We start from the raw sequence: 13,836 nt of genomic DNA on the forward strand, positions 1-13,836 counted from the left end.
CACACACAAGAAACCTGAGGACTTAACAGGGACAGAGACTAGAATGGCTGGTGCCTCAGAAACAAAGCTGGGGCTCCTGGATCTAGTATTGTTAGCACTGAAATCCTACCTGTTCTGTGGAATATCTATGTCCAACAATTTTGAGTCTATTTTCCTTCAGTGGTGCTTATTTCAACATAAAATCAAGAACGTTAGAAGACAAAGCTGAATAAATCTGTTTGAGAAACACCCCCCTAAGAATCTGTCTTGACGCACCATTTGACCCAGCAGTTATAAACATAATCTATTTCTGAATAATAAAATTGTTCATATTCTATCTGCTAATTTTGGTTGCTGCTGGTTTATTTTTCCAGAAGTCCTGCATTGATTGGATGCTTCATAGTAGATAGAGAATATTTCCAAGAGATTGGCTTACTGGATGAAGGCATGGAAGTATACGGAGGAGAGAATGTGGAGCTCGGAATCAGGGTAAGGAACATAATCAGCCAACACTGGTGGCTTACATTTAAAATACAGCTTGCTTCTTATTGCACAGGAAAAAAAACAGTCAAAAATGTATGGATGATGGCACGCAAAGGAGATCCACAGGAGATCTGTAGGAGTATGAATTGTTGTATTTGAGGAGGGGAGGGAAAGAAAAAGAGCAAAGGCTGCTATATCTTTTTAAAGAACTTATCTGGGACAAGGATAGAAATACATAATTTGGTATTATTCTTGCATTCAAGCACCAATGCTAGAATTCTGCAGAGATGATACCTAAAACTCCCTGCTTACCTGTGATCCCAGACTTGGTAAGGAGGATAGTTTCTCACAGGCATAATGGGAAAAGCCTTTCTAGATTACTTGGTTTGTTTAAATTAGGAAAATCACTATGGATCAAACTGGAATATATAGGCATCTATGCTGCCTCCCCTCTGGAGGGGAATTAAGATATTCATAAAGTGCGTGAGTGCACATATTTTCTTTCCATCATACACACTTCATCTGTTTACTATCAGAGAATTATAGAATCATTTAGGTTGGAAAGGACCTTTAAGATCATGGAATCCAACTATTAACCTAACACTGCCGAGTCCACCACTAAACCATGGCCCTAAGCACCACACCTACATGTCTTTTAAACACCTCCAGGGATGGTGACTCCACCACTTCCCTGGGCAGCCTGTTCCAATGCTTGACAAGCCTTTTGGTGAAGAAAATTTCTCCTAATATCCAATCTAAAATATAGAGTATTGTGTGTGATTTGTGTACTTCTTTCTGTATCTTTTCACAGCTAAATACCATTCTGAAAGTACAGTGCTGTTCTTTTTGAGAATCTTTGAGGGTTTTGATACAAGAGAAATTCTTAGATAGATAGGTGGTAATGAAAAATGGTATGATGTGTGCTATAAAATTAAATCTGAACTCTGCTGCGAAATGTTATTGGAAGCTTTTATTTTGTGCTTTTTAGTTGCCAGAATAAAGGCATACTGTTATACAATAGCAAAAAAAATGGAATTTATTTTAAAAATATAGAATTCTCTGCTGAGACTGTGAGATATAACAAAAAAAATACTCACTTCTGGGTTCCTGAAAGTCTTTGTCTCCCAGCTGTCAGAGATGAAGTGTTACTGCAGCAAGACTGAAGTGCAGGTCCCCTCTCGGTTACATTAGAGCACAGTTTTAAGGAAAGGGAGAGAGAAATACAAGACTGCTTCTTTTAATAACACCGTTCTCCTCACTGTGAGGGCCAGAGCGCTGCCTTCTGTTCCTGAAACCTGATTTTGCAGTTCAGTGTTGCGTTGAGTTGGAAATTAGCGTCACTTTGATTTTTCTTTTCTTTTTTCAACTGACAAAACTACTGTCTCTTGTGAGTGCGAGGAGTTTTATCTAGGTTTACATCATGAGATATATGCTGTCCAGTCCGCTATACTTAGCCTTGCAGAAGTTGATTGGGAAGAGTACTTTGATAGACAAGACCAGAGAGGAAGAAATCTCTGCATAATTGAAACTTTGGAGTAGACTGAATCACTGGAATAAGGCCCAACATTGCTCTGATTTCCTTATGGCTTTTTGTCCGTCTCCAGGGAAGCAGTGCCTGACCTACATAAGATACTTTCATCTGTAACAGATCGTAGTGTGCAAGGTAGCATAATGTATGCTGCCTCATCTAACTTTATCCTGACTTGGATCTGTGTCCTTGGCTGTATCAAAACAAATTACTGAGCTGTAATTTTTTTGGTTTATTACCGACTCTTCTAACAATTCTCAGCATATCTGAGACAATACCAGGATGAATGTAAATGTGCAGTGCAATATTAGAGCTTCTGGGAAGCACAGTATTATTTCTACAGATGTTAAGCTTGAAATGCAACCTCCTTCACTCAGCCACCTGCCTCTGGTGCACACCTGGGGCCATATACCATGTCTTGGCAAAATACACGTGGCCGCTTCAAATGTGCTCTCATATTATGGTCGGCAGCCGTGTCATTCAGGTGCATCCTAAGCACTTGTCCCTAGGGGTGCAGCTCCCAGGGGCTGCCTTGCATTTCCTTTGGATAGGGGTCTGTGGAAAACTGTAGTCAGCAGGAGATTTCAGGCCAGATGGTCTGTCTCTGCTGCTGAACTACATTTTCGTCTCTGCAGCGCCAGATATTCATCTCTAGATGACTTGTGTTGCTTTGAACTGCGAGGCCTATGATGAATCACTTAATAGAGACAGTAATTGTTCTGCAAAAACTACATTATAATTACAGTATCAGTGCAATAAATAATGTTTCCATTTCAAAATGATGCTCTCCAATCCATGACTACAAATTGCTCACTGTGCTTCATCTTTCATTGCCATTTTCCTTTTTTAAGAAGTATCTAGCTTCATCTAGTATTCTGTTGTGTGATATACATTATCATGTAGGGGTGGATAAGCAGACACCATGTGCCCAAACTGGCCTGGTATCCAGGCTAGCCAGGAAGTATGATGATGTGTATCACATTCTGTGATATGATGGAGTTGATATCTAGTGAAATGTCTTCAATTTTTTTCATGGCTTGAGTTTCCAAGCAAATCTCATACAGCCTGTTCCCATTCTGTGCAGTATTTAGGCACTGGAAGTCAATTCTTTCGTTGGGAAATCTTATGCATAAGCAGGTAAGAGCAAACATCTACAGGAACTTTCAACTACAGAAATAGCAACAAGAGTCAGGATCATTTGAACTACCTGTTTATCTTAAACATGCTAAGTAGAACATGGTCCCATGTCCTTATATTACTATTTTTGTTCCAGAGGACGTAAAACTACTGTGAGCCAAACTCATGTGCAGAGCAGCTGCAGCATCATGTGATGACAGGACTGGGTAAATTGCTATCTCTGTGCCTATGTACAGAGTAAAAGCCTTATTCTCCACTTGCTTTGTCAGCAGCTGCATCTTCAGTGATGTGAGATAAGATCTAATCTCCCAGCTGAGATGCTTCTGAGAAGCAAAGTCTACCTACTTAGGATTTCTTTTCATTATAAAGGAGAAGCCATTACTGTGTCTTCTAAAATCTTGAAATGGTTTATTTTCAGCTGAACTGATGGGATTTTCACTGTGCAGGGACAGGAATTAGACCCTGACGTAATGGAGACTTATCCCAGTATCCTCTCCCAGGAGGTATTTTTGTGACCTCATCATCTGCAGAAATGCCTAGTTATTAGTGTTACATGAGTGCAAGAAAACCCCCAACTATTGGAAACTGTATCTGAAGCATCCATTGTTGGTAAACTGTTAGAAGCCACATGAAACAGGTCTTTGGAGGATTATTCTCTTGACTTTGATGAATTAGTTTCTCTACTCAACACTACTCATCTCTAATTTGGTGTATTATTTTAACTTCTAAGAATTTTACCCTTGTCTGTGGCTTTGTAATAACATTTGTAAAATATTAAACTATATTATTGAATAAATATTAATAGAGTTCTGTTGCCTTGAGCTAGAAGCTGACAGATGAGTTCAAAATATGAATGTATTTTGAATCTTAGAAGCAATGCTGTATTTTCTCCTCAAGCAAATATTTTCTTGCAAAGCTATTTATTTGCCCCATAAGAAAATAAAGGCAGGCTGGTTGATGCAAGACTTGACAGCATCCTTTTTGAGCAGCTCGGTCACTTTATCTGGGATATTTGAAAGATTCATTTACTGTGCCCCAGAATCATATTCTTAAATTCATGTTAGGATGAGTAATGCTTCTTTTTGGTTTATATTCAATCATTCCCAGTTGAATGGACTTAAGTGTGCTTTTAAGGGACCAGATTGCATTTGCAGGGCAAACTGGAATCACATTGCTTATCCAAGAGACCAAATAGGAACTGTGTTGGTAACTGTCTTATAGCGGAAACAAAATGTGAGTGTAAGGCTGGCGTTTCTCACCATTATTTGGGCTCTGCTTCTGTCTCGTGCTTGTACAAGCAGTATTTGTACTTACAGAAGCCCGTACAGATGCATTGCATCAATTAGATGCAATCAATTAGATCCTGCATTTGATGGTTCAAGTCTAGTTTTCAGCGGGCTTCTGAAGGGCCTATTCCAATTCCCACTGAAGTCAGCGGTTTTTCTATCAAGAGCAAGCCTTTAGCAATCATTTTGTCTTTTAAAGCAGCCTACATGTTTGATAAAGCTTCCAAATATCTGTTACAACAAAGTTGTTTTTACCACTTTTAGGAATGCCTGAACAAGTATTCAGTGATTTGCCTCAGGATTAAGGCAAATGATGACTAAGTCATCATCAGAGTCAAGGGAATGTAAGCCCAGGCTTTGACTTAGAGTAATTATGTATGTCACAAAGACTTTGCGCTTGCAGATGAATTTGTTTTCACAGGGATATAATGGCCATGTTAAATGGGTAAGAGGAAATTGTGTTAGAAGGTAATAACTCTTTAAGGGAAAAGGAATAAATCTTGCTCACACTGAACAATATATCAACATTTTACATCAGCTGACCCGGGAGGAAAATTGCATTTATAGTTCAGACTGAGTATGGCATAGTACTTTTATACAGTATAATTGCCATAGTGAAATTAGTTGTATTTGCAATAAAATAACATTATAATAAATATATCTGCTTCATTTCTTGTTGGTCTGGCAGTTTGTCTATAGAACTTGTGTGAAGCTGATGCTTTTTCTGTTGATGGAGAACTAGAGGAATGCAGTTTATGAATAGAGATGCAAAAATGAGTTATTTGACCAGAAAATAGTCCCAGTGTTCTTTGGGGGTTTTTTTGAAGGTGCTTTTGGCTCTATCCATCTGTCTTTTTTTTTTTTTTTTTTTTTAAATCTCCTCCCACCCCAACTTTGAGAATCACGATTCTTCTTTGCTGACTAGTTAACCCAGTCTCTCTCATATGTTGCATAGAAGCCTATTGCTGGCTTACGCATCCAGTCATTTCCAGTCCAAAGTGTTTGTATATCCTGACTGTTTCTCACCTGAGATCTCTTTCTTATAATACACCCTTGCAAGAAGTGTTCTTTTTGATAATCATGAGCAAGTGCAGATACTTAGATTTGCCCCCAAATCTCCATATTTATCTGAAAACATTTTGGACTTTTTCCTCTTTCCCTAGAAGTTCTCAGCAATTTTACTTGTCAGTGTTTCTAATACAGGCCATGAATTATATGAAATTGTGAATATATTACATGTAAATAGATGTCTGTTTTATTAAGTAAAGCCTTTGCACAGTGTACAAGTTAGGGTGTAGTTTCACAACCCATAGGCTTAAACAGCTATGCTGGTTTACATTTTCTCCTTCTCCTGGCCATTCTCTTGTTCTCACTCTTGCAGCCCACCGGTGCTTTGGCTCTGCCAGCATAGTTGTCTGAATGGCTGCCCTGTGCCCACTGTCTCTTAATTCCAGACTGGAGGTGTTCAACCTTTACGTTGTAACTTTTTTTTTAAACTGCAGGTTTAATTTTAATCAGTTTGTGATTTACCGTGCTGCCTCACAAACTGTTGTGTTAGGAAAATTGAGAGGCTGGTGTGCCAAGAGGTAGAAATGACTGGAAGAGAACAAAGAAAGATTTTTCACCGAGCTGCTATATTGTGGGACTGTTTGCACAGAGCGTGAGCAGTGGGATGTGTCATGTGTGCATAGTGTCCCTTTTTGTCCTTGCTGCCGGGTCCCCTTTCACGGCACTCCACTGAGCAATGTAGATCTTCCCTAAATTCCCTTCAGAAAAATGAATCTAGACGTCTCCCATTCTTGCACTTTCAGCTACCGTCACTTGCTGTGGTCTTAAAGCCATGTTTTTAACTGATTTTTTATAAGTAGGCCATAGCCCTTCCCACTAGGGAATGATTTGCTGTACAGAAAAAATCCTTAGCGTATGATCACAGGTGCTGTTCAACAATATTAGGTTGATGATGTGCGAAGGGGAAGGGCTGAGAAGTACAGGAAGAAGAATATTCTCAGTTGCTACTTTTAGATAACAGTTAAATACTGCTTTTTAAGATAGTGATTTTTTCTTTAACTCTACATTAAACCTTTAGAGATGTCTGTTTTATTTTTATCCATTTTCTGAATTAAGAAGAGATCATTTCTAGACTGAACTCTGCAAGGAAAATCTATAAAGATTGACCAAATGTTACTTCTTACAAGAAGTAGCCAATGCTTTTCATAGCCCACACTTCCACCAAGATAAAAGTGATACTTTGGCAGTGCAAGTGTGGTGTAAGTACTTGCCCTGTGTAACTAGTAGTAGCTTCTCAGTGTGGCCAGAATTATTGCTAAGGCTAGATTTGTTTTGGAAAGTACCTCACTCTGTTAACAACCTGAATCCCAAGATGACACAGACTGAAATTCTCTATTACACGGTTGTAATTTCAACAGAAAAAAAAAAAACAACCCAGCCTCTATTGAGAATAAAATAAGGAATTGTCATGCCTCCAAATGGGTGTCAGTCAGGACATCAACAGAAACTGGCTTTCTGTGGCTTGTTCTGGTTTTGTGTCAAACCTGCAGTGGAATAATTGTTTTTTTCCCCTGTTTTGCCTATGAACGCCTCAGCAGGTAACCTGCAGCTACAGCACATGTAATTACACATACAGACAACATTACCAGTGAATCATTTTTCTGTTTGTTCTCTTTCTGGGAAGAGAACATTTTATTAGCTGCTCTCACTGGAAAGCAAATGATTGATACAGCACCAGTTAACACGTGGCATCACTATACCCTACAAGGAAGGAGGAAGAGGCACTTGGAGATTTCTCACAGATATTTTTTCACCAGTTCTGGCTGTGTGGTTGCACATTACCAGCTGGGCAGTAATATAGACATCTTGATGTTTTATGAGAGGAAATTGTTGTTTACAGTGGTATGGAAAGAGGTAAAACAGTATAAGTCAATATGCATTTACAAATCAGTGGACTCAGGTGAGATGCAAATTAATTAGTGCATTATTATAAGATAGCCTCATGGTTAATAATCTTTCTGCACTTTAAGTCACAGCATGGTGGCAATGCCATTGTAGCTTCCGGTATTGCAATTCTTCATGGCTTAGTCTGTGAAGATTCCATATTCTTATTTGTTTTAACGTGACACTGAGGAGAGATCTCTCTAGAATTTAATTTCATGGAGAGTTTTGAGTACTGCAAGACTGATTTAGTAATCTAACAAAGATTAGAGGAAGACCAGTGTGGGAGAGCAAGGGATTGTTGTGCTGTAGCAGAACTGAGTAGATGACCAGGATGGATTCACCATCCAGCATGTTTGGGCCAAAGTTGCAATGGCCAGATACCTTTACATGTGTCACAGCACCTTGTGTCATATGTCAAGCAAGTGGGGCAGACCACCAGCTTGGCTGAACAGGGAACTCTTCATGGAGCTCAAGAGGAAAAAGAAATTGTATGATCTCTGGAAGCAAGGTGAGGCTTCACAGAAAGATTACAGAGCTGTGGTTCGTATACACAGGGAGAAAACACAAAAGGCCAAAGCTCAATTAGAGTTTAAACTGGCCAATGTTGTGTCAGGTAACAAGAAGGGCTTTTCTAAGCATGTTAATAGCAAGAGGAGGTCTAAAGAAACATTGGACCGATACTTGTTGAAGATGGTCATCTGACTAATAGGAATGAAGAAAAAGTGGAGGCATTCAATGCGTTTTTTGCCTCAGTCCTTAATAATACTGATACACCTTGGGCTGCCCTGTCCCCTGAGTCGGAGGACCACAAGTGTGGGAACAGTGACTTTCCATTTGTGGACACTGAAATTGTAAGGGACCAGCTGTATCAACTGAATGTTCATAAGTCCATGGGGCCTGATGGGGTTCATCCCAGAGTACTGAAGGAGTTGGCGGATGTTATGGCAGGACCCCTCTTGATCATCTACCAAAGGTCTTGGGAGTCTTGGGAGGCCCTGCTGACTGGAAGCTAGCCAATGTTATTCCAGTCTACAAAAAGGATGTGAGGGAAGACACAGGGAACTACAGACCTGTTAGTCTAACCCCAGTTCCTGGAAATGTTGTGGATAATATTATATTGAGGACTATTGAAAGGCATTTAAAGAATAAGCAATCATCAAGCACACTCAACAGGGGTTCACACAGTGAAAGTCCTGTTTAACTGATTTGATATCTTTCTATGATAAGGTCACCTGCCTAGTGGATGAAGGGAAGGTGGTGGATGTAGTTTTGCTGGATTTTAGTAAGGCTTTTGCTACTATCCCTCACAGCACCCTTCTGGACAAGTTGTCCAACTGTGGGATGAGCAGGTTGGTGGTGCGCTGGGTGAAGAACTGGCTGAACAGCAGAGCTCAAAGGGTTGTACTGAATGGGGCTACATCTGGCTGGCAACTGGTCACCAGTGGTGTTCCTCAGGGTTCAATTCTAGGGCCAGTCCTGTTCCATATACTTATCAATGATCTGGATGTAGGAGTTGAATGTACCATTCGCAAGTTTGCTGATGATACCAAACTGAGAGGTGCTGTTGAGTCTCTTGAGGGACAAGTTGCCTTGCAGAGGGATCTAGATAGATTGGAGCATTGGGCAATGATTAATGGGATGAAATTTAACAAGTCCAAATGCCAGATTCTGCCCCTAGGACGGCGTAATGCTGGGCACAAGTATAAATTGGGATAGGAGCAGCTGGAGAGCATCCCTGCAGAAAGGCATCTGGGGGTACTGGTCGACAGCAGGCTCAACATCAGTCAGCAGTGTGCCCTGGAAGCCAAGAGGGCAAACCACATCCTTCAGTTTGCTGCTTTTTTTGCCTTTAAGATGAAAAGTGATTTCTTTTACTTCCTGTTCTTGACTTAAACTTGGCAATGAAGTAATTTATGTGTCACTTATTTACTGTGCCTAGCAATGAGATAGACACATTTGAAGAAGAACTGAATGAAGCCGTATGCCTTCAGTGACCCTTGAAGCATGTTATCTCCTTGTAACACAAGGCATAGAGTAGTTCCTGCAATTGTAAACCAGGAACACAACGCATGTCATTTAAGAATACATTGTAAAAGTTTCACAGCTCATGAAGATATGTGCAAAATTAATCCCTGCAGAACAAAACAATTTTAAAAAAAAAGTACATAATGAAGCAATTAGCTAAAAGAGGAAGAAAACTACTGACAATTTAATATGGGAAGAATCTTTACATGTATTACTTTTTCAATGAGAGTGTTTTGTAAAGGCATAATTAATGTAAGATGAGGCCTATGAGGCAATCAATGATGACTTCAAAAGTAAGATTTAAGGGATAATTTACATTTTTAAAACTGAGAGCAGCTCTAGTTATGTTAAAGCCTTTTATTTCCTTTTAAAAAGCCTTTTAAATTGTGGGGGTGTGTTTTTGTAGGTTGCTTACCGTTTCACATTAAGATTATCAGCTTGGTTGTGGAAAAAAGCTATTCTCGCACACAAATTGATAAGTTTACCTGAAAGTATGACAGGCTTGTATGATGATGATAAGTAGAATAGTCTTCAAAAACCTCACAGGGCTGCAGTAAAGCAGATGAAGTAATTTTAAAAATCTCTCCCTTCAGTCTCTGATTTCTCTATGCATACTGTTCTGAGCTGTGACTATAGGCAGTCACCTCTTGAAATTAAGTTACACCTAATTTCCCACTCTGCAGGGATACATGCCAATGACATGATTCTCTTTTCCAGCCCATTCAGCATCTAGAAGCAGGGAGCAAACCAGAATCATAGCTTCAGTAAGCAGTGTATTTCCTTTCTCTTCCTGTCTACCTATATTCTTGATTTTTCTAATCCTGAGTTTATGTGACTCGGGCCAGGATTCTGTGTTTAATCCTACTGTTTGGGCAGACTTCTTCAGTGAGAGGAAGCTGTTTGAGACCAGTGGAATAAGCAAAGTTGTGCATGGTTTCTTGCTGAATTTGGGGAAAGTTAGCCAAATCTTATTGTTACTGCTGCAATTATTTAGTGAAGATTATCTGGCCTCAGTGGAGATATGACCTAAATAAAGATTAACGTATTTCATCCAGTGAGTATAGTTTGTAGATTTACAGAGACAGATACTGAAATGTACGTGACAATCCAGAAACTTTCAGGGTACGATCCAAAACCCACTGATTGCTACTGGAAATATGAATGTTGATTTCAGTGACCATTCACCCTGTCCTTTCTGCAGTCGTCTGTCAAGATACCAAACTAAAAATGCAGACCCAAAATGATCACAGAGTTAGCTCATAGTATTGAATAAAAATAGTTTTTCATACTTGCCTGTAAAGCATCAAGTTCATTATTGGTTATCAGTAAACGATTATTAATAATGACAAAGGTTAACAAGATTAAAAAATATTTTTTGCATTAAATTGTTCCCCAAAATATATTTTAAAGATATTGGTGACTATTTGTTTGTATCCACAGTAGTAACTAATTAACACTATTTTTTTTATCTTCAGGGCATCTTTAATGAGTTCTTCTAATTTTGTCATTTGCAGACTTCACAGAAGCTAGAAATTGCTTCAGCTTTTTGAGAAATCACTTATTTATTAAAAAGTTTTGTTTGCAGTCCAAATGAAATGATGGTTTCAAACAAGGTCACATCAGTTCTTGGAAGAAACTGCATGATCTGTGTAAATTTAATGAATGCAGTTCATGCTCGTAAACTGCTGAGCATCATGTAGGGTTTATTTTTTTATTAGATTAAGCTTCCACGACATGAAAAGAACACTCAGTGATTAAAGAGATAAAAAGAAACACTTTTAATGAAGAAGTGTTATATCATTTTATTATGAAGTATAAATTAAATATTTGAGAGAGGGATCAGCATCAGAATTGTAATTGTTTTGATTAAATATGCAAATTCAAATGTGTTTAAATGCAATTGAAAAGGATTTACTAAAGGATGTGGATTTAAAAATAAAACTAAATAGAAATGGAGACCCTTTGTCTAGGGAAACAGATTTTCCAGATGTGAATGGAATTTGCTCTAAAAAAAATTATGACCAGATTGATTTAGACACTTCTAAGGATGCGTGAGTCACCCGTCTCTGCTGCACACTGAAGGCTGTGCAGATGCTGTCACTACTGCCTTCGTTGTGGTGGGAGCAAGTGAGGGATGATAGCATAGCAGTATTAGGGCTTACACCTTTGTAAAATGCTTAAGGAAGCCATTTGGTGTGTTACTGCTTCTGTAGCTGCCCCACTTGTGCCATCCCACTGGACTGCCCAGTACTTTGGTCCTTTACTTATTTAATGGAGTGGAAGTTGTAGCTGATCTGTTGTGCCACCACCTGCGTACTCTCTGCAGCTTTACGTGCCCTCTGCTTTCCTGGCTCTTCCAATGCAAAGAACATGTTTTCTGTTTGCTCTGTGGGGCTACTTTAACCCTGGTGAACATAAATTCACACAGATGTAGGGCCACAATTATAGCTTACGTGTAAATGTTACCTTCAGTAAATTAACAATAAGAAGCGCTTACAGCTTGGACAAATTCCCCATATAAGTCATAACAACTGAGGATTTAAAAGGGAGAAAGATTTCCCACCCCTGCTTTTTTTTTTCCCAAATAGATCCTCTGTATTCATTTAATGATCCTATCTTCTCCCGCTTACTTTGCTTAGTTTAGGTCACAGGCTTTGCTTAGTCTTTCAGCTTCGTAAATGTTAGAAGTCGCCTTGACACTACTACTGTCCCTTTACAGAATTTTTTTATGGAATTTTACTACCTTTTGCTAGTAATGAAGGAACCCTTTCAAGAGGAGGAAGCCCTCTAAGCCCTTCTTGGGACTACAACGAATATATGAACCTCCTCAGGAAATTCAAGAATAAAGAGCCCTTTCTAAGGTACTCTTGGAAGGGAGCACGGAAAACACACTGAAGTGGCTTCTGAGAGCTCTTTGGAAGGGAAACTCCAGTTGGTGTGTTCTTTTTCTAAAAGGCTGTTTTTGCAAAGTGAACCAGCAGGACCAGAACCTCAAGAAATTCCTCAAAGAAAAGCAAACTTTCTGCGTTGCTGGGGCTCCAGCAATCACACTAAGTACTCCCAAAGATATGCAGTCCCTCACACTTGAAAACTTTCTAAGGTCTTTGCCTTAAGGCAAAGCCTGAGACCCAATGGAACAGTTTTGCAATTGATGCTTTTATAGAATGGAATGCGAATTGCTGTTTATTGTATCACAATGATGGAAGCATATGTTATTTTTAACAAGTGTATATGTATGTTTAGGGATTTGGCAGGAAATTGAGACCATTGCTAGCAATTCATGGGCAACAGGAAAAGGTGCTGTATTTCCTGTTAAGCATAGTTTAGGAAATTCATCAAGTTTCTTCCTTGCAATTTGTACGAGCGGGTTTGTCATTAAGTATTACTGATTGTGGTGACAGTATGCTCAGAGATACAACATTTTACTTCAAACCATTCCATGTGGTTAAGTCTTTGAAGCTCTTTTATCTTTAGACTTGCTACTAAAGTCATGGGTGATAATTTGGAAAAGCTTCACTGATTTGAAATCTTGGTATTTATTTATAGCCATCACATAAAATAACAGTGCTGGAGAACTAGAAAGGTGCTATTCAGTATGGATGAAGCCTGAATAAAGATTACTAATGACACCAAAAAAATAGCTGTGAAATTCATAGGGGAAACGAGTGAAGTTGTGAGGAATTGACCCCTCAATTGCTATTCCTGTTTCTTAGCTATAAAGACAGTCTCTTGCCTACAGGAGTTTTTTTAGATGAAGAACAGACCACTCTAAAAGGCTTCACAACTTCCCTCTAAGTTGAGTCTTTAAGAAAATATATTTCTTAGTATTAAAATACTAATTTAAAAAAACCTAAAAATTGTCTTTGACCAAAAGGTGATGGTTCAGAGTAATTAATGAGTCTTTCCTACACACTTTTGATGTGAGATTTATACCTTTCCAAGATGGCTTGACAAACCATCCAGCCATCCACAATGGCTCCAACACAATGGTTGGAGTACCATGGATTTGTTTACACAAGTAAAGGAGATGGGGGGAGCTAGGAGTGGTCAGATTCAAGTGGACAGTTGGTCTAAGGAAAGAAAGAAAGAATGGATGGGTGTTCTTCACCTAGCTGCAAGAAATTCCCTTATTTCAAATATAATCAGGGAAGAATGAAAAAACCCCTGATACTTTCTGTAGTAGTCAGTTAATCATGTTCTATTGTTTAGTATTCATATATCCTGTGTTTAATATTTAGTGTATGACTAGCAAAGCCCTTCATTCCTTGGCTGCAGATTTCACATGTGTTTTGGGGAGTTGGGAATCCAGAATGCCTTGAGTTTCCAGGAGAGTTTCATGCCATTTGAAAATCCCACTTTAATGCCTCTCTACGTTTTCTTTCTTTGCAACTGGCCTCTCCCTAAGTGCAATGAAATGTTTGGAGAAAAGAGCTTTCTCACCATACT

At 39.0% G+C, this 13,836-nt stretch overlaps 1 protein-coding gene across 2 annotated transcripts in view; it reads left to right on the forward strand.

Moving 5' to 3' along the window:
- GALNT18 (polypeptide N-acetylgalactosaminyltransferase 18) overlaps positions 1 to 13,836 on the forward strand; it is a 259,359-nt gene that overhangs the window by 175,040 nt on the left and 70,483 nt on the right. For both annotated transcript variants that reach the window (XM_075712750.1, XM_075712752.1), the window contains exon 6: positions 354 to 468. In XM_075712750.1, the coding sequence (XP_075568865.1) occupies positions 354 to 468 (115 nt within the window). The remainder of the gene's footprint in view (positions 1 to 353; positions 469 to 13,836) is intronic.

Source organism: Pelecanus crispus, chromosome 6, assembly GCF_030463565.1.
Source record: "Pelecanus crispus isolate bPelCri1 chromosome 6, bPelCri1.pri, whole genome shotgun sequence".
NCBI lineage: Eukaryota > Metazoa > Chordata > Aves > Pelecaniformes > Pelecanidae > Pelecanus > Pelecanus crispus.